The sequence below is a fragment of the Cyclopterus lumpus genome, chromosome 15 (genome assembly GCF_009769545.1).
Source record: "Cyclopterus lumpus isolate fCycLum1 chromosome 15, fCycLum1.pri, whole genome shotgun sequence".
In the NCBI taxonomy this organism is placed as follows: Eukaryota; Metazoa; Chordata; class Actinopteri; order Perciformes; family Cyclopteridae; genus Cyclopterus; species Cyclopterus lumpus.
The window spans coordinates 1,556,757-1,574,325 of NC_046980.1; the positions used below are offsets into that span (position 1 = coordinate 1,556,757).

General features: G+C 49.6%; 1 protein-coding gene across 8 annotated transcripts in view; it reads left to right on the top strand.

The window, feature by feature from the left end:
- The first annotated feature begins 431 nt into the window (after window positions 1–431).
- LOC117743752 (mitogen-activated protein kinase kinase kinase kinase 3-like) overlaps window positions 432–17,569 on the top strand; it is a 39,128-nt gene continuing 21,990 nt past the window's right edge. For all 8 annotated transcript variants that reach the window (XM_034551561.1, XM_034551562.1, XM_034551564.1 and 5 more), the window contains exons 1-14: window positions 432–686; window positions 5,851–5,908; window positions 6,175–6,265; window positions 6,361–6,425; window positions 6,546–6,601; window positions 6,752–6,799; window positions 6,901–6,943; window positions 8,872–8,944; window positions 9,210–9,341; window positions 9,418–9,480; window positions 9,928–10,009; window positions 10,178–10,294; window positions 15,837–15,915; window positions 16,010–16,068. In XM_034551561.1, the coding sequence (XP_034407452.1) occupies window positions 591–686; window positions 5,851–5,908; window positions 6,175–6,265; window positions 6,361–6,425; window positions 6,546–6,601; window positions 6,752–6,799; window positions 6,901–6,943; window positions 8,872–8,944; window positions 9,210–9,341; window positions 9,418–9,480; window positions 9,928–10,009; window positions 10,178–10,294; window positions 15,837–15,915; window positions 16,010–16,068 (1,062 nt within the window). In that variant the 5' untranslated portion in view covers window positions 432–590. The remainder of the gene's footprint in view (window positions 687–5,850; window positions 5,909–6,174; window positions 6,266–6,360; window positions 6,426–6,545; window positions 6,602–6,751; window positions 6,800–6,900; window positions 6,944–8,871; window positions 8,945–9,209; window positions 9,342–9,417; window positions 9,481–9,927; window positions 10,010–10,177; window positions 10,295–15,836; window positions 15,916–16,009; window positions 16,069–17,569) is intronic.

Below are 17,569 nucleotides of genomic sequence, written 5' to 3' on the forward strand. Positions count from 1 at the left end.
TAGACAACAACAATGAGCTTTCATGGTAGTTCTACTTTGTTGTTTGTTGTTGTTGTTTATTCTGTCTAGGTCTGTGTATGTACGTTGAGAGCAACAGGAAATCCAGAGTCAAATTCCAATAAAGCTGATTCTGATTCAATATATGTTCATTGTCATAAGCAGTTAACAGACAGTTACTCTGTACAATGAAACACTTACTTTGATCATGACATGTCCTTTGGATCAATATGGGTTAAAACTCAGTAAAAGGTGTGTTTTTTTAATGCAAAAATGTATACAAATGTGATTCGTATTATTTTCAGTGTTTTGTAGTTTTATCCCCAAATGTCTTGATAATAAAAAACAATCCATCAGCTCCATCTCTTTGGTCACACTCGCGCTTCAGAGGCTACGCCATGATGTCTACTGCGCATGCTCACTGCGCAGCGGCGGCCATGTTGGAGCCACAGTGGACTCGGGCTGGGGTTTTCTGACACCGTATTGTTGTTGTTGTTTTTAATTCTCTATAACGATAATATCCGTCCCTTGTACGTCGCCCGGTGGTTCGTCAACAAGAAGCCCAGCTCCGTGACACACCGGCCGCGGGCACGATGACCTCCAGCGGGGACCTGTCCCGGAGGAACCCGCAGGAGGACTTCGAGCTGATCCAGCGGATCGGAAGCGGCACATACGGAGATGTGTACAAGGTAAAGGGGTGTGTGGGGGGGGGTTAGGGTGCTAATGGGCCGGGGGGGTCACGGCCTACGTGTTCACGGGCTTTGATGTCATGTTTAATGATTAATAACTTGATTATTGGTCCGATAATGAGGAATATAACAAGACGCTAGCTCGATGCTAACTAGCTGCTAGCATCTAGGAGCTAACAGGGAATCAGTCACCAGGAGAACCATCAGTCACCAGGAGAACCACCAGTCACCAGGAGAACCACCAGTCACCAGGGGCAATAGAACCAGTGACCGGGAGAAACAGAACCAGTCACCGGGAGAACCACCAGTCACCAGGGGCAATAGAACCAGTGACCGGGAGAAACAGAACCAGTCACCGGGAGAACCACCAGTCACCAGGGGCAATAGAACCAGTGACCGGGAGAAACAGAACCAGTCACCGGGAGAACCACCAGTCACCAGGGGCAATAGAACCAGTGACCGGGAGAAACAGAACCAGTCACCAGGGGCAATAGAACCAGTGATCGGGAGAACCAGAACCAGTCACCAGGGGCAATAGAACCAGTGATCGGGAGAACCATCAGTCACCAGGAGCACCAGAACTAGTCACCAGGAGAACCAGTCAGTGGGAGAACTGGTCCAGTCACCAGGAGAACCATCCACCAGGAGCACCAGTCACCAGGGGCAATAGAACCAGTGACCCGGAGAAACGGAACCAGTCACCGGGAGAACCACCAGTCACCAGGGGCAATAGAACCAGTGACCGGGAGAACCACCAGTCACCAGGAGCACCAGAACTAGTCACCAGGAGAACCAGTCAGCAGGAGAACCATTCTAGTCACCAGGAGAACTACAACCAGGAGAACCGGTCTAGTCACCAGGAGAACTACAACCAGGAGCACCGGTCTAGTCAACAGGAGAACCGGTCTAGTCACCAGGAGAACTACAACCAGGAGAACCGGTCTAGTCACCAGGAGAACTACAACCAGGAGCACCGGTCTAGTCAACAGGAGAACCGGTCTAGTCACCAGGAGAACTACAACCAGGAGAACCGGTCTAGTCACCAGGAGAACTAGTCACCAGAAGAACCGGTCTAGTCAACAGGAGAACCGGTCTAGTCACCAGGAGAACCGGTCTAGTCAACAGGAGAAGCGGTCTAGTCAACAGGAGAACTAGTCACCAGGAGAACCGGTCTAGTCAACAGGAGAACCGGTCTAGTCACCAGGAGAACCGGTCTAGTCAACAGGAGAAGCGGTCTAGTCAACAGGAGAACTAGTCACCAGGAGAACCGGTCTAGTCAACAGGAGAGCTAGTCACCAGGAGAACCGGTCTAGTCAACAGGAGAGCCGGTCTAGTCAACAGGAGAACCGGTCTAGTCAACAGGAGAACCGGTCAACTGGAGAACTAATGACCAGGAGAACCGGTCTCGTCACCAGGAGAACCGGTTAACTGGAGAACCGGTCTAGTCACCAGGAGAACCGGTCAACTGGAGAACCGGTCTAGTCACCAGGAGAACTAATGACCAGGAGAACCGGTCTAGTCACCAGGAGAACCGGTCAACTGGAGAACCGGTCTAGTCACCAGGAGAACCGGTCAACTGGACCTGGTATGATTTGTGCAGCAGCCCGAACTTCACCAGTCACATGTGGCATCAATATTATTGTTGTTATTGTTGTTATTAAATGCTGAGTAGAATACAAACATGTTTAAAGACAACAAGGCCGTGCAACATTTATTGCTGCAGATAATCTAGTTAGTTTCTAATTTCGGTTCAGTATCTCGCCCGGTTTCAGACCCGGTGTCTCTGAAGCGGTGAGCAGCCGACGTCCTGAGTGCTGCAGTTATTATGGGATGGGGGGGTGAAGGACACTTTGGGGCTCAGGCCTTCAAACCTCCCGGAACAAAGGATGGCCTCCTAGGCAACGGGGGGCACCTGGTAAAGCTCATCGATGCCTATATTTGTGGCTTGGAGAGGAATGTTTTGATCAGGAACCGGAGTGTGAGCTCTTCTCCCGTTTGAAGCCTCTTTAGAGGAACGCCGGCTGATGGCGAGAACCGGACCGCGAGATCACCAACAAATTCTGTTATTTGCCCGTCGACCGTATTCTTACACGGCCCAACGCTGGCAACCAGGCAACCAGGCATCTGCTTTAGGTAGCCGAAACCGAACATACGGAGATGAGTAATTTAAGATACTGTGCGGAGATTTGGCCGTCGGCAGGTTGTTTTTTACTCAACCGGTGAAAAGGAAGTGACCATATCTGGACTGAGGAGGAGTGACGTAGAGACCTGTCAATCACCTTGTAGCCCCGCCCCTAAAGCATCCACGCTTTATGGTTTGTTTGACTCTAAATTACCATAATTTACTAAATGAACATCACGCTGTATTGAAGAAGACTTGAAACTAGAGATTGAGAGCAAAAACTAATGTTTACAATGTTTACTGAGGGAATAAATCAAGAGAAGTAGAGTCATTTATATAGACTTCTATACAACCAGAGGAGTCGCCCCCTGGTGGTCAGGAGAGAGAATGCAGCTTTAACACATGAAGCATAGACTTCTATACAACCAGAGGAGTCGCCAACTGGTGGTCAGTAGAGAGAATGCAGCTTTAACACATGAAGCATAGACTTCTATACAACCAGAGGAGTCGCCCCCTGGTGGTCAGGAGAGAGAATGCAGCTTTAACACATTAACCATAGACTTCTATACAACCAGAGGAGTCGCCCCCTGGTGGTCAGGAGAGAGAATGCAGCTTTAACACATGAAGCATGAACTTCCATACAACCAGAGGAGTCGCCCCCTGGTGGTAAGGAGAGAGAATGCAGCTTTAACACATGAAGCATAGACTTCTATACAACCAGAGGAGTCGCCCCCTGGTGGTCAGGAGAGAGAATGCAGCTTTAACACATGAAGCATAGACTTCTATACAACCAGAGGAGTCGCCCCCTGGTGGTCAGTAGAGAGAATGCAGCTTTAACACATGAAGCATAGACTCTCACTAAATGCCGTCATGAAAACCTGCTCCGCGGGTTCAGCTGTAACGGAGCTGCACTGGCCGAGTATTTACCAACACACAGGATGTGGCCTTGTTTCTGGTGACGGTGGCTCTGGTTGAGGAAGTGGAGGACGGCCTTCAGCGGGATTAGAGATCAGTTAATGACAAATCAATTTCAGTGGCAGCGTGCGCTCGAGAAACCGAGCGCAGGAAGTCCATGTGACGAGCTCATTTAAGGCATGTAAACAGTAGAAATAACACCATACACCATGTGTGCGTCCTATTGTTTCCCACAACGCACACACACAACCAGGTGATTGTGTTGTAACGCACACATTGACACAAATGAACCAGCCTGTCCTGGTTCCTGTTGGCGGAGCCGCAGTGAGTGACATGTGTGACGTACCGATCACTTGGCGACACGCAGACGAGGAAGTGGAGTCTCATGTGTGCTACAGATGTTGAGAAGATGAGGCATTCGTTCCTCCGTCTGTCTCGAGGCCCTCGTTGTGTTTTTAACCGAGATGCCGTTGTTGTTGTTGTTGTTGTGTGATCTGTTGGTTTAGAGAGCGTGTGCTGCAGGGCGGGTCAACGCGGAAGGGAAGGTGGCCTGACAGGTGAAGACGTCAGCTTCTGATTCATTAAATTCCTCTTCGCCGTTTAAGCTCCTCTGAAAAGCCTCTGTGGAAACAAAAGGCACTAATCAATGTGGAATTATTAGGAAGTAATTGGCGTAACCGTGACTACGAGAGAGTTTTTTAAAAACATTTCTCATCCCCACAAAGATTCCAACCATTTGAAGTTGCTACGTTCATCATGTTGTCGTCTAGCTGCACGGCTCCGGGACATCTTGGCACCGCGCTCACACAACGCGACGCGTCCTATTTTGAGAGAGTGTGGCGGCGAGCGTGTGAAGCGTGTGGCGGTTTTAAAGAGCGGGGTCAAGAGGTCAAGTGGGCGTCGGCGCGGTGAATGAGCCTCTGGCGTCCGCGTTCAGCCCCGTGTGGATTCAGACAAATAAAAGGACGGTTTCTGACCGCTTAGTGGCTCAAAGGAAGTGATGAGTTGGCAGATTTCAGAAGGTGTAGCGTCCGCGTGTCGATGGCGTCTGTGGAGAACGTTTCTTGTGTTGTGTCTGCAGCGTGTGCGTTTTCCAAAGGAGGAGTTTGTTGGTTTAAAAGTGCGTTAACCAACCGAGGAAGAGATGATATTACTAAAGAGGTTTTAAGTGATTATAGCGTGAAGATATGAGTCATGAAATGTAACCACATGAGCTGTTCCAAGGATCGTTTATTTGTGTCAGTCGTAGCTCGTTCGTGACACAACAAACGCACGATAAACAAAAGCAGTAGAACGATCCTGGAGTGCGTCTGTTTTTAAATAGGGAATATAAACAATAACAAGTCTCTGGCCAGAAAACATGGCCGACGTCTTGACGGTAAAATAGAAACATGAGGACATCTACGGTTGGTGGCGCTGGTTGGTCCACAAACAAACAAACAAACAAACTGCTGGTACACACACACACACACACACACACACACACACGGCCAAGCAGAGGTGTTAATGATGGATACGAGTTTCTTCATTGCTGTGGAGAATCGTTCTGGTCCTGAACCAGAATGAGACGGACAGGAAGTCGTCCAGCGCATTGAACGTTTTCTCCTTCGACTCTTATATGTAAGAGGTGGGCGTCGCCATCTTGGATTACATGTTGGTTGCAATCGATGAACAGGAAGTGGCCATGTGTAATCTGAGGAGGAGCGACGTATACGTCTCTGGTGTCGACCTGTCAATCACTTTGTAGCCCCGCCCCTAAAGCATCCCCTGCTTTATGGTCTGTTTGACCAGGAACGAGCTGCTCAACGTCTGAATGAGCGAAGTGACCGAACCAGAATTACCGTGTGTTCCTCTCCAGTGTTGACTAAACAACGCGGCTCCTAGACACGCTTCTTTATTTTAAAGTGTTTCTGTCCCTCACACACACACGCTGACACACACACACACACACACACACACACACACTCACGCTGACGTATTCTTTGGCCTGAAAGAAGCCTTTCAGGGCTCCTCTGAAAGACGGTCTTTTATTCATGAATATTTCATTTCTGCTGCTAAATGTAAACACGACCAAACTATTTATAGAAACTCTTCCTCCCCCCCCCCCCCCCCCCCTCTCTCTCTTAGGCTCGTAATGTAAACACAGGAGAGCTGGCTGCTATCAAAGTCATCAAACTGGAACCGGGTGAGTTATCGCATCTCTATCTTCTTCTCCTCCGTCATCCCACTCTTGTTGTTCCTCTCTTTTTAGCTGCTGGTCTCCTCCATTAATAAAGAGAGAAAACTGTTGCTAAATAATCAAGTTCAAACTCACTCCATTATTTATTCACACACACACACTCACAGCCACAATCGATCCACGTTCTTGTTAAATAATAACTATTTAATTATTAACATACCAGATTGTTACTATGACAGTATTCTAAATTTGTGTGTGTGTGTGTGTTTCAGGTGAGGACTTTGCTGTCGTCCAGCAGGAGATCATAATGATGAAGGACTGTAAACACTCAAACATCGTAGCCTATTTTGGCAGTTATCTCCGGTAAGTAAGTGTGTGTGTGCGTGTGTGCGTGTGTGCGTTTGTGCGTGTGTGTGTGTGTGTGTGCTGACTTTGTGTCGTCTGTTGTGTGCGTGCAGGAGAGATAAGTTATGGATCAGTATGGAGTACTGTGGAGGAGGCTCTCTGCAGGACATCTATCACGGTGAGAACGGCGCGCACACACACGCACACACACACACACACACACTCACACTCACACACACACACACTCACACTCATCATAACGGTGCTTCATCCCTCTCTTCCTGGTTCCCCTCCTCAGTAACTGGGCCGCTGTCAGAGTCACAGATCGCCTACATGTCACGGGAGACGCTGCAGGTACGTCGCGCTCTGAGTTTGACTTGATGTGTGTATATATATATATATATATATGCACACGCACACGCACACACATACAGCATTCTGTGTTTAGTTCTTTTCTTGCTGTTTCTTCTGTGGAGCCAGTCATCTGTGTGGTTGTGTTCACAGGGTCTGTACTACCTGCACAACAAAGGCAAGATGCACAGAGACATCAAGGTGAGAACACCTTCCTCCGTCTGACCTGGGCTTCAAAAAACAATTAAACACAATTTATATTTATTGTGTTGTTGTTTATTTATTTATTTTTCCTCTGAAAGGGAGCTAACATCCTCCTGACAGACAACGGCTACGTTAAACTAGGTGAGCGAGAACCTTCTGGTCCAGGAGATGGACTCTACTGACCCCCCTGAACCCTAAACCCCTCGTGTACTGACCCCCCTGAACCCTATACTCCTCGTCTAGTGACCCCCCTGAACCCTATACCCCTCGTCTACTGACCCCCCTGAACCCTATACCCCTCGTGTACTGACCCCTCTGAACCCTATACCCCTCGTGTACTGACCCCCCTGAACCCTATACCCCTCGTGTACTGACCCCTCTGAACCCTATACCCCTCGTCTAGTGACCCCCCTGAACCCTATACCCCTCGTTTACTGACCCCCCTGAACCCTATACCCCTCGTGTACTGACCCCTCTGAACCCTATACCCCTTGTCTAGTGACCCCCCTGAACCCTATACCCCTCGTCTAGTGACCCCCCTGAACCCTATACCCCTCGTCTACTGACCCCCCTGAACCCTATACCCCTCGTGTACTGACCCCTCTGAACCCTATACCCCTCGTTTACTGACCCCCCTGAACCCTATACCCCTCGTGTACTGACCCCTCTGAACCCTATACCCCTCGTCTAGTGACCCCCCTGAACCCTATACCCCTCGTGTACTGACCCCCCTGAACCCTATACCCCTCGTGTACTGACCCCTCTGAACCCTATACCCCTCGTCTACTGACCCCCCTGAACCCTATACCCCTTGTGTACTGACCCCTCTGAACCCTATACCCCTCGTGTACTGACCCCTCTGAACCCTATACCCCTCGTCTACTGACCCCTCTGAACCCTATACCCCTCGTGTACTGACCCCTCTGAACCCTATACCCCTCGTCTAGTGACCCCCCTGAACCCTATACCCCTCGTGTACTGACCCCTCTGAACCCTATACCCCTCGTGTACTGACCCCTCTGAACCCTATACCCCTCGTCTACTGACCCCCCTGAACCCTATACCCCTTGTGTACTGACCCCCCTGAACCCTATACCCCTCGTGTACTGACCCCCCTGAACCCTATACCCCTCGTGTACTGACCCTCCTGAACCCTATACCCCTCGTGTACTGACCCCCCTGAACCCTATACCCCTCGTCTACTGACCCCCCTGAACCCTATACCCCTCGTGTACTGACCCCCCTGAACCCTATACCCCTCGTGTACTGACCCCCCTGAACCCTATACCCCTCGTCTACTGACCCCCCCCTGAACCCTATACCCCTCGTGTACTGACCCCTCTGAACCCTATACCCCTCGTGTACTGACCCCCCTGAACCCTATACCCCTCGTCTACTGACCCCCCCCTGAACCCTATACCCCTCGTGTACTGACCCCTCTGAACCCTATACCCCTCGTGTACTGACCCTCCTGAACCCTATACCCCTTGTGTACTGAACCCCCTGAACCCTATACCCCTCGTGTACTGAACCCCCTGAACCCTATACCCCTCGTGTACTGACCCCTCTGAACCCCATACCCCTCATGTACTGACCCCCCTGAACCCTATACCCCTCGTGTACTGACCCCTCTGACCCCTATACCCCTCGTGTACTGACCCCCCTGAACCCTATACCCCTCGTGTACTGACCCTCCTGAACCCTATACCCCTCATGTACTGACCCCCCTGAACCCTATACCCCTCGTGTACTGACCCTCCTGAACCCTATACCCCTCATGTACTGACCCCTCTGAACCCTATACCCCTCGTGTACTGACCCTCCTGAACCCTATACCCCTCATGTACTGACCCCCCTGAACCCTATACCCCTCGTGTACTGACCCCTCTGAACCCTATACCCCTCGTGTACTGACCCCCCTGAACCCTATACCCCTCGTGTACTGACCCTCCTGAACCCTATACCCCTCGTGTACTGACCCCCCTGAACCCTATACCCCTCGTGTACTGACCCCTCTGAACCCCATACCCCTCGTGTACTGACCCCCCCCCCCCCTGTTGTCTCCACAGCTGACTTCGGCGTGTCGGCTCAGATCACAGCGACGCTCGCCAAGAGGAAGTCGTTCATTGGAACTCCGTACTGGTGAGTCGTGTTTGGGTAATAATATATATACATAATAATAATGATATGTTTTCATATATTGGTCATATAATAAATCGTATATTGTTCATATCTTAATGCATAATAATGATGTGTTACTACTATAATTGTCATATAATATTAATAAGAATTGCTGTTTAATTAACCTTTCTATCCTCCTCCTCTTCTTCCTCCCCCTCCTCATCTCCTTCTTTGTCTCCGCCTCCTCTTCTTCGTATCCCCCCCCCCCCGCCCCCTCCTCTCCTAGGATGGCTCCAGAGGTGGCAGCAGTAGAGAGGAAAGGAGGTTACAACCAGTTGTGTGACATCTGGGCTGTTGGCATCACTGCAATAGAGCTGGCTGAACTACAGCCGCCCATGTTCGACCTGCACCCCATGAGGTTGGTTGGTGTGCGCGCATGTGTGTGTGTGTGTCATGTGTGGAGGTTCGCTCTTCATCTCGCTCTTCTTCCTCAGGGCTCTCTTCCTCATGACCAAGAGTAATTTCCAGCCTCCGAAGTTGAAAGATAAAGTCAAGTGGTAAGAGCCGGTGAATTCACCGTTACCAAAGCATGCTCCGAGGTCAAGAGGTTAACCCCCTCTCTCTCTCTCTCTTTCCCTCCCTCTCTCTCCCTCTCTCTCTCCCTCCCTCTCTCTCTCTCTCTCTCTCTCCCTCTCTCTCTCACTCTCTCTCTCCCTCCCTCTCTCTCTCTCTCTCTCTCTCACTCACTCTCTCTCTCTCACTCTCTCTCTCTCTCTCTCTCTCGCCCTCCCTCTCTATCTCTCTCTCTCCCTCCCTCTCTCTCTCTCTCTCTCTCTCCCTCCCTCTCTCTCTCTCTCCCTCTCTCTCTCCCTCCCTCTCTCTCTCTCTCTTTCCCTCCCTCTCTCTCCCTCTCTCTCTCCCTCCCTCTCTCTCTCTCTCTCTCTCTCTCCCTCCCTCTCTCTCTCTCTCCCTCTCTCTCTCCCTCCCTCTCTACTGGACGACAGGACGAATAACTTCCACCATTTTGTCAAACTGTCGCTCACCAAGAACCCAAAGAAGAGGCCCACGGCGGAGAAACTGCTGCAGGTGAGCGGGTTCTCTAAGAACCAGGATCCCTCACAGCTGTTAAGGAGGCTCACTCTCCACAACGCGCTTTATTTTTATAAATATATATATATTTATAAATATATTTATGTGTGTATATGTATATATATATATAATAGATGTTTAATAAAACTCTTCCTCTCTCCTCAGCACCCGTTCGTGTCTCAGCCCCTCAGCCGGACTCTGGCTATCGAGCTACTGGACAAGTCCAACAACCCGGACCACAGCACCTACAACGACTTTGACGACGACGACCCTGAGCCGGAGGTAACCTTTGACCTTTTCAGGTCTGTGTGTGGGCGTCGACGGAGAAGTCTTCTGGCTGGACGTCGCCTCCTTTCCTTCCCTCCTAATCGTGCACTTCTTTCCCCCCTTGTTCAACCTCTGTGTGACTCATCGTTCTGCTTGTTTCCTTCTCTCCTTTCCTTGCCTCCTCTCGCTTCACTCTTCTCCTTTTTCTTACTCTTTTCCTCTTCCTTCTTGTAGCGCTTCTCTCCTTTCTCATCTCTTACTTCCTCCCCCTTTCCCCCGTCTCCTTGTCCCCAACCTCCCTTCCTCTTCCTCCTCCTCAGTTTAAGTACAGGGGTCACTTCCTACCCATAAGCCCCGGCGGCGCTTGCCGTGCGCCCCGTTTCTCGGCCCGTAGGAAGGTACCGCTCGGTTCTGCAGTGATGTCGCTCTAACGACCCGTTGGAGGAGGAGCTCAGAACCGAATGGGTGGAGTCACGTCAGCGTGGTTATCGTTATACGATAACTACCCTGAACCACACGTAGCTGTGATATTATAATAACTACGTCACCGCGGCCTGAACCACACGTAGCTGTGATATTATAATAACTACGTCACCTCGGCCTGAACCACACGTAGCTGTGATATTATAATAACTACGTCACCGCGGCCTGAACCACACGTAGCTTTGATATTATAATAACTACGTCACCGCGGCCTGAACCACACGTAGCTGTGATATTATAATAACTACGTCACCGCGGCCTGAACCACACCTAGCTGTGATATTATAATAACTACGTCACCTCAGCCTGAACCACACGTAGCTGTGATATTATAATAACTACGTCACCTCGGCCTGAACCACACGTAGCTGTGATATTATAATAACTACGTCACCGTGGCCTGAACCACACGTAGCTGTGATATTATAATAACTACGTCACCGTGGCCTGAACCACACGTAGCTGTGATATTATAATAACTACGTCACCGCGGCCTGAACCACACGTAGCTGTGATATTATAACTACGTCACCGTGGCCTGAACCACACGTAGCTGTGATATTATAATAACTACGTCACCGCGGATCGCTGACCGGTGGCTCCTTTCATTCTCGTTCTGTGGCTCAGAAAGAAGATGGCTGCCAGAGTGACATCACCACCGCCCTCCTTAGAGCAAGGCATCTGTGTACGGGCATACTGTGTTATATACTACTACATATAATATGTAGTAATATATAATACAGCTATCACGGTGCAACTTTGACATTTATAAAAAAAAACATTTTGTTTATTAAATGTCATAAAAAATACCGAAATGAGTGAGTTCTGGAAGCCATCTTCATCTCTTTGGTACTAACTGTATTGATAACCTTCATGTGAAGAATGCGTCTTGGTTTGAGGTTGCCGTGGTTTCATGTCATCGTTTTAGCTTCTTAAGGTCAAAGGTCAAATGTTTGAAGACTTAGACAGTAAATAGGAGGTGCTGTGTTGTGGTTGTTTTGCTGTGTCATCAAATCCCAGTGTGTGTGTGTGTGTGTGTGTGTGTGTGCATCCAGTGCAATGGGTTACTCCTCCTCTCTCCTCATAGTCGTTGTATTGACTCCTCCTCTCTCCTCATTCGTTGTGTTGACTCCTCCTCTCTTCTCATAGTGGTTGTGTTGACTCCTCCTCTCTCCTCATAGTCATTGTGTTGACTCCTCCTCTGCTCCTCATAGTGGTTGTGTTGACTCCTCCTCTCTCCTCATAGTCATTGTGTTGACTCCTCCTCTGCTCCTCATAGTCGTTGTGTTGACTCCTCCTCTCTCCTCATAGTCATTGTGTTGACTCCTCCTCTCTCCTCATTCGTTGTGTTGACTCCTCCTCTCTTCTCATAGTGGTTGTGTTGACTCCTCCTCTCTTCTCATAGTGGTTGTGTTGACTCCTCTCTCCTCATAGTGGTTGTGTTGACTCCTCCTCTCTTCTCATAGTGGTTGTGTTGACTCCTCCTCTCTCCTCATAGTCATTGTGTTGACTCCTCCTCTCCTCATAGTGGTTGTGTTGACTCCTCTCTCCTCATAGTCATTGTGTTGACTCCTCCTCTCTCCTCATAGTCGTTGTGTTGACTCCTCCTCTCTTCTCATAGTGGTTGTGTTGACTCCTCCTCTCTTCTCATAGTGGTTGTGTTGACTCCTCCTCTCTTCTCATAGTGGTTGTGTTGACTCCTCCTCTCTCCTCATAGTGGTTGTGTTGACTCCTCCTCTCTTCTCATAGTCGTTGTGTTGACTCCTCCTCTGCTCCTCATAGTGGTTGTGTTGACTCCTCCTCTCTCCTCATAGTGGTTGTGTTGACTCCTCCTCTCTTCTCATAGTCGTCGTGTTGACTCCTCCTCTCTCCTCATAGTGGTTGTGTTGACTCCTCCTCTCTCCTCATAGTGGTTGTGTTGACTCCTCCTCTCTCCTCATAGTCGTTGTGTTGACTCCTCCTCTCTTCTCATAGTGGTTGTGTTGACTCCTCCTCTCTTCTCATAGTGGTTGTGTTGACTCCTCTCTCCTCATAGTGGTTGTGTTGACTCCTCCTCTCTTCTCATAGTGGTTGTGTTGACTCCTCCTCTCTCCTCATAGTGGTTGTGTTGACTCCTCCTCTCTTCTCATAGTCGTTGTGTTGACTCCTCCTCTGCTCCTCATAGTGGTTGTGTTGACTCCTCCTCTCTTCTCATAGTGGTTGTGTTGACTCCTCCTCTCTTCTCATAGTGGTTGTGTTGACTCCTCCTCTCTCCTCATAGTCGTTGTGTTGACTCCTCCTCTCTCCTCATAGTGGTTGTGTTGACTCCTCTCTCCTCATAGTGGTTGTGTTGACTCCTCCTCTCTCCTCATAGTCGTTGTGTTGACTCCTCCTCTCTTCTCATAGTGGTTGTGTTGACTCCTCCTCTCTTCTCATAGTGGTTGTGTTGACTCCTCCTCTCTCCTCATAGTGGTTGTGTTGACTCCTCCTCTCTCCTCATAGTGGTTGTGTTGACTCCTCCTCTCTTCTCATAGTGGTTGTGTTGACTCCTCCTCTCTTCTCATAGTGGTTGTGTTGACTCCTCCTCTCTCCTCATAGTGGTTGTGTTGACTCCTCCTCTCTCCTCATAGTGGTTGTGTTGACTCCTCCTCTCTCCTCATAGTGGTTGTGTTGACTCCTCCTCTCTTCTCATAGTGGTTGTGTTGACTCCTCCTCTCTTCTCATAGTGGTTGTGTTGACTCCTCCTCTCTTCTCATAGTCGTTGTGTTGACTCCTCCTCTCTCCTCATAGTGGTTGTGTTGACTCCTCCTCTCTTCTCATAGTCGTCGTGTTGACTCCTCCTCTCTTCTCATAGTGGTTGTGTTGACTCCTCCTCTCTTCTCATAGTGGTTGTGTTGACTCCTCTCTCCTCATAGTGGTTGTGTTGACTCCTCCTCTCTCCTCATAGTGGTTGTGTTGACTCCTCCTCTCTTCTCATAGTCGTTGTGTTGACTCCTCCTCTGCTCCTCATAGTGGTTGTGTTGACTCCTCCTCTCTCCTCATAGTGGTTGTGTTGACTCCTCCTCTCTTCTCATAGTGGTTGTGTTGACTCCTCCTCTCTCCTCATAGTCGTTGTGTTGACTCCTCCTCTCTCCTCATAGTGGTTGTGTTGACTCACTCCTCTCTCCTCATAGTCGTTGTGTTGACTCCTCCTCTCTCCTCATAGTGGTTGTGTTGACTCCTCCTCTGCTCCTCATAGTGGTTGTGTTGACTCCTCCTCTCTCCTCATAGTGGTTGTGTTGACTCCTCCTCTCTCCTCATAGTCATTGTGTTGACTCCTCCTCTCTCCTCATAGTCATTGTGTTGACTCCTCCTCTCTCCACTCCTCCTCTCTCCTCATAGTCGTTGTGTTGACTCTTCATAGTCGTTGTGTTGACTCCTCCTCTCTCCTCATAGTCATTGTGTTGACTCCTCTCTCCTCATAGTGGTTGTGTTGACTCCTCCTCTCTCCTCATAGTCATTGTGTTGACTCCTCCTCTCTCCTCATAGTGGTTGTGTTGACTCCTCCTCTCTTCTCATAGTGGTTGTGTTGACTCCTCCTCTCTCCTCATAGTCATTGTGTTGACTCCTCCTCTCTTCTCATAGTGGTTGTGTTGACTCCTCCTCTCTCCTCATAGTGGTTGTGTTGACTCCTCCTCTCTCCTCATAGTCGTTGTGTTGACTCCTCCTCTCTCCTCATAGTGGTTGTGTTGACTCCTCCTCTCTCCTCATAGTGGTTGTGTTGACTCCTCCGCTCCTCATAGTCATTGTGTTGACTCCTCCTCTCTCCTCATAGTCGTTGTGTTGACTCCTCCTCTCTTCTCATAGTGGTTGTGTTGACTCCTCCTCTCTTCTCATAGTGGTTGTGTTGACTCCTCTCTCCTCATAGTGGTTGTGTTGACTCCTCCTCTCTCCTCATAGTGGTTGTGTTGACTCCTCTCTCCTCATAGTCATTGTGTTGACTCCTCCTCTCTCCTCATAGTGGTTGTGTTGACTCCTCCTCTGCTCCTCATAGTGGTTGTGTTGACTCCTCCTCTCTCCTCATAGTGGTTGTGTTGACTCCTCCTCTCTCCTCATAGTGGTTGTGTTGACTCCTCCTCTCTCCTCATAGTGGTTGTGTTGACTCCTCCTCTCTCCTCATAGTCATTGTGTTGACTCCTCCTCTCTCCTCATAGTGGTTGTGTTGACTCCTCCTCTCTCCTCATAGTGGTTGTGTTGACTCCTCCTCTCTCCTCATAGTCGTTGTGTTGACTCCTCCTCTCTCCTCATAGTCGTTGTGTTGACTCCTCCTCTCTCCTCATAGTGGTTGTGTTGACTCCTCCTCTCCTCATAGTGGTTGTGTTGACTCCTCCTCTCTCCTCATAGTGGTTGTGTTGACTCCTCCTCTCTTCTCATAGTGGTTGTGTTGACTCCTCCTCTCTCCTCATAGTGGTTGTGTTGACTCCTCCTCTCTCCTCATAGTGGTTGTGTTGACTCCTCCTCTCTCCTCATAGTGGTTGTGTTGACTCCTCCTCTCTCCTCATAGTGGTTGTGTTGACTCCTCCTCTCTCCTCATAGTGGTTGTGTTGACTCCTCCTCTCTCCTCATAGTGGTTGTGTTGACTCCTCCTCTCTCCTCATAGTCGTTGTGTTGACTCCTCCTCTCTTCTCATAGTGGTTGTGTTGACTCCTCCTCTCTCCTCATAGTGGTTGTGTTGACTCCTCCTCTCTCCTCATAGTGGTTGTGTTGACTCCTCCTCTCTCCTCATAGTGGTTGTGTTGACTCCTCCTCTCTCCTCATAGTGGTTGTGTTGACTCCTCCTCTCTCCTCATAGTGGTTGTGTTGACTCCTCCTCTCTCCTCATAGTGGTTGTGTTGACTCCTCCTCTCTCCTCATAGTGGTTGTGTTGACTCCTCCTCTCTCCTCATAGTGGTTGTGTTGACTCCTCCTCTCTCCTCATAGTCGTTGTGTTGACTCCTCCTCTCTTCTCATAGTGGTTGTGTTGACTCCTCCTCTCTCCTCATAGTGGTTGTGTTGACTCCTCCTCTCTCCTCATAGTGGTTGTGTTGACTCCTCCTCTGCTCCTCTCTCCTCATAGTCTCCCGTCTCGGTTCCTCATCGGATCCGGTCCACCAGCAGGAGCGCCAGAGAGGGGAAGACGCTGTCGGAGATTAACTGTGAGGTCAAGCACCAGATCCACATGAGGAGACGCCAGTCCAGTCAGGAACTAACCAGTCTGCTCCTCCTCTGCTCCTCCTCCTCCTCTCTTAGTTGGTCAGGTGAAGTTTGATCCCCCGCTGAGGAAGGAGACGGAGCCTCACCATGAACCGGTGAGTTTGAGAGGGAGAGAGACATACACACACACACAGAGAGAGAGAGAGAGATCCAGCATGGCCGCCCCCCGACCGATCCATGTTGTTCTCAGTCTGTGTTGAGCCCAACGCGAAGCCCGTCCACATGATGGTTTGTTTACGACTCTCCACGTCGGCCATGGGGTCGAGACCCTTTTAGGGGTGATGGATGACACTGAGCAGAGCGAAGAGGGTCGGATGCATGAGGGGCCGTTCACATGCTGCGTATAACAAGTGGACGTAGATGGGTCGCCCCCTGGTGGTCAGTAGAGAGAATGCAGCTTTAACACATGAAGCATAGACTTCTATACAACCAGAGGAGTCGCCCCCTGGTGGTCAGTAGAGAGAATGCAGCTTTAACACATGAAGCATAGACTTCTATACAACCAGAGGAGTCGCCCCCTGGTGGTCAGGAGAGAGAATGCAGCTTTAACACATGAAGCATAGACTTCTATACAACCAGAGGAGTCGCCCCCTGGTGGTCAGGAGAGATAATGCAGCTTTAACACATGAAGCATAGACTTCTATACAACCAGAGGAGTCACCCCCTGGTGGTCAGTAGAGAGAATGCAGCTTTAACACATGAAGCATAGACTTCTATACAACCAGAGGAGTCGCCCCCTGGTGGTCAGTAGAGAGAATGCAGCTTTAACACATGAAGCATAGACTTCTATACAACCAGAGGAGTCGCCCCCTGGTGGTCAGTAGAGAGAATGCAGCTTTAACACATGAAGCATAGACTTCTATACAACCAGAGGAGTCGCCCCCTGGTGGTCAGGAGAGAGAATGCAGCTTTAACACATGAAGCATAGACTTCTATACAACCAGAGGAGTCGCCCCCTGGTGGTCAGGAGAGATAATGCAGCTTTAACACATGAAGCATAGACTTCTATACAACCAGAGGAGTCACCCCCTGGTGGTCAGTAGAGAGAATGCAGCTTTAACACATGAAGCATAGACTTCTATACAACCAGAGGAGTCGCCCCCTGGTGGTCAGGAGAGAGAATGCAGCTTTAACACATGAAGCATAGACTTCTATACAACCAGAGGAGTCGCCCCCTGGTGGTCAGGACAGATAATGCAGCTTTAACACATGAAGCATAGACTTCTATACAACCAGAGGAGTCGCCCCTGGTGGTCAGTAGAGAGAATGCAGCTTTAACACATAAAGCATAGACTTCTATACAACCAGAGGAGTCGCCCCCTGGTGGTCAGTAGAGAGAATGCAGCTTTAACACATGAAGCATAGACTTCTATACAACCAGAGGAGTCGCCCCCTGGTGGTCAGGAGAGATAATGCAGCTTTAACACATGAAGCATAGACTTCTATACAACCAGAGGAGTCGCCCCTGGTGGTCTGGAGAGAGAATGCAGCTTTAACACATAAAGCATAGACTTCTATACAACCAGAGGAGTCGCCCCTGGTGGTCAGTAGAGAGAATGCAGCTTTAACACATGAAGCATAGACTTCTATACAACC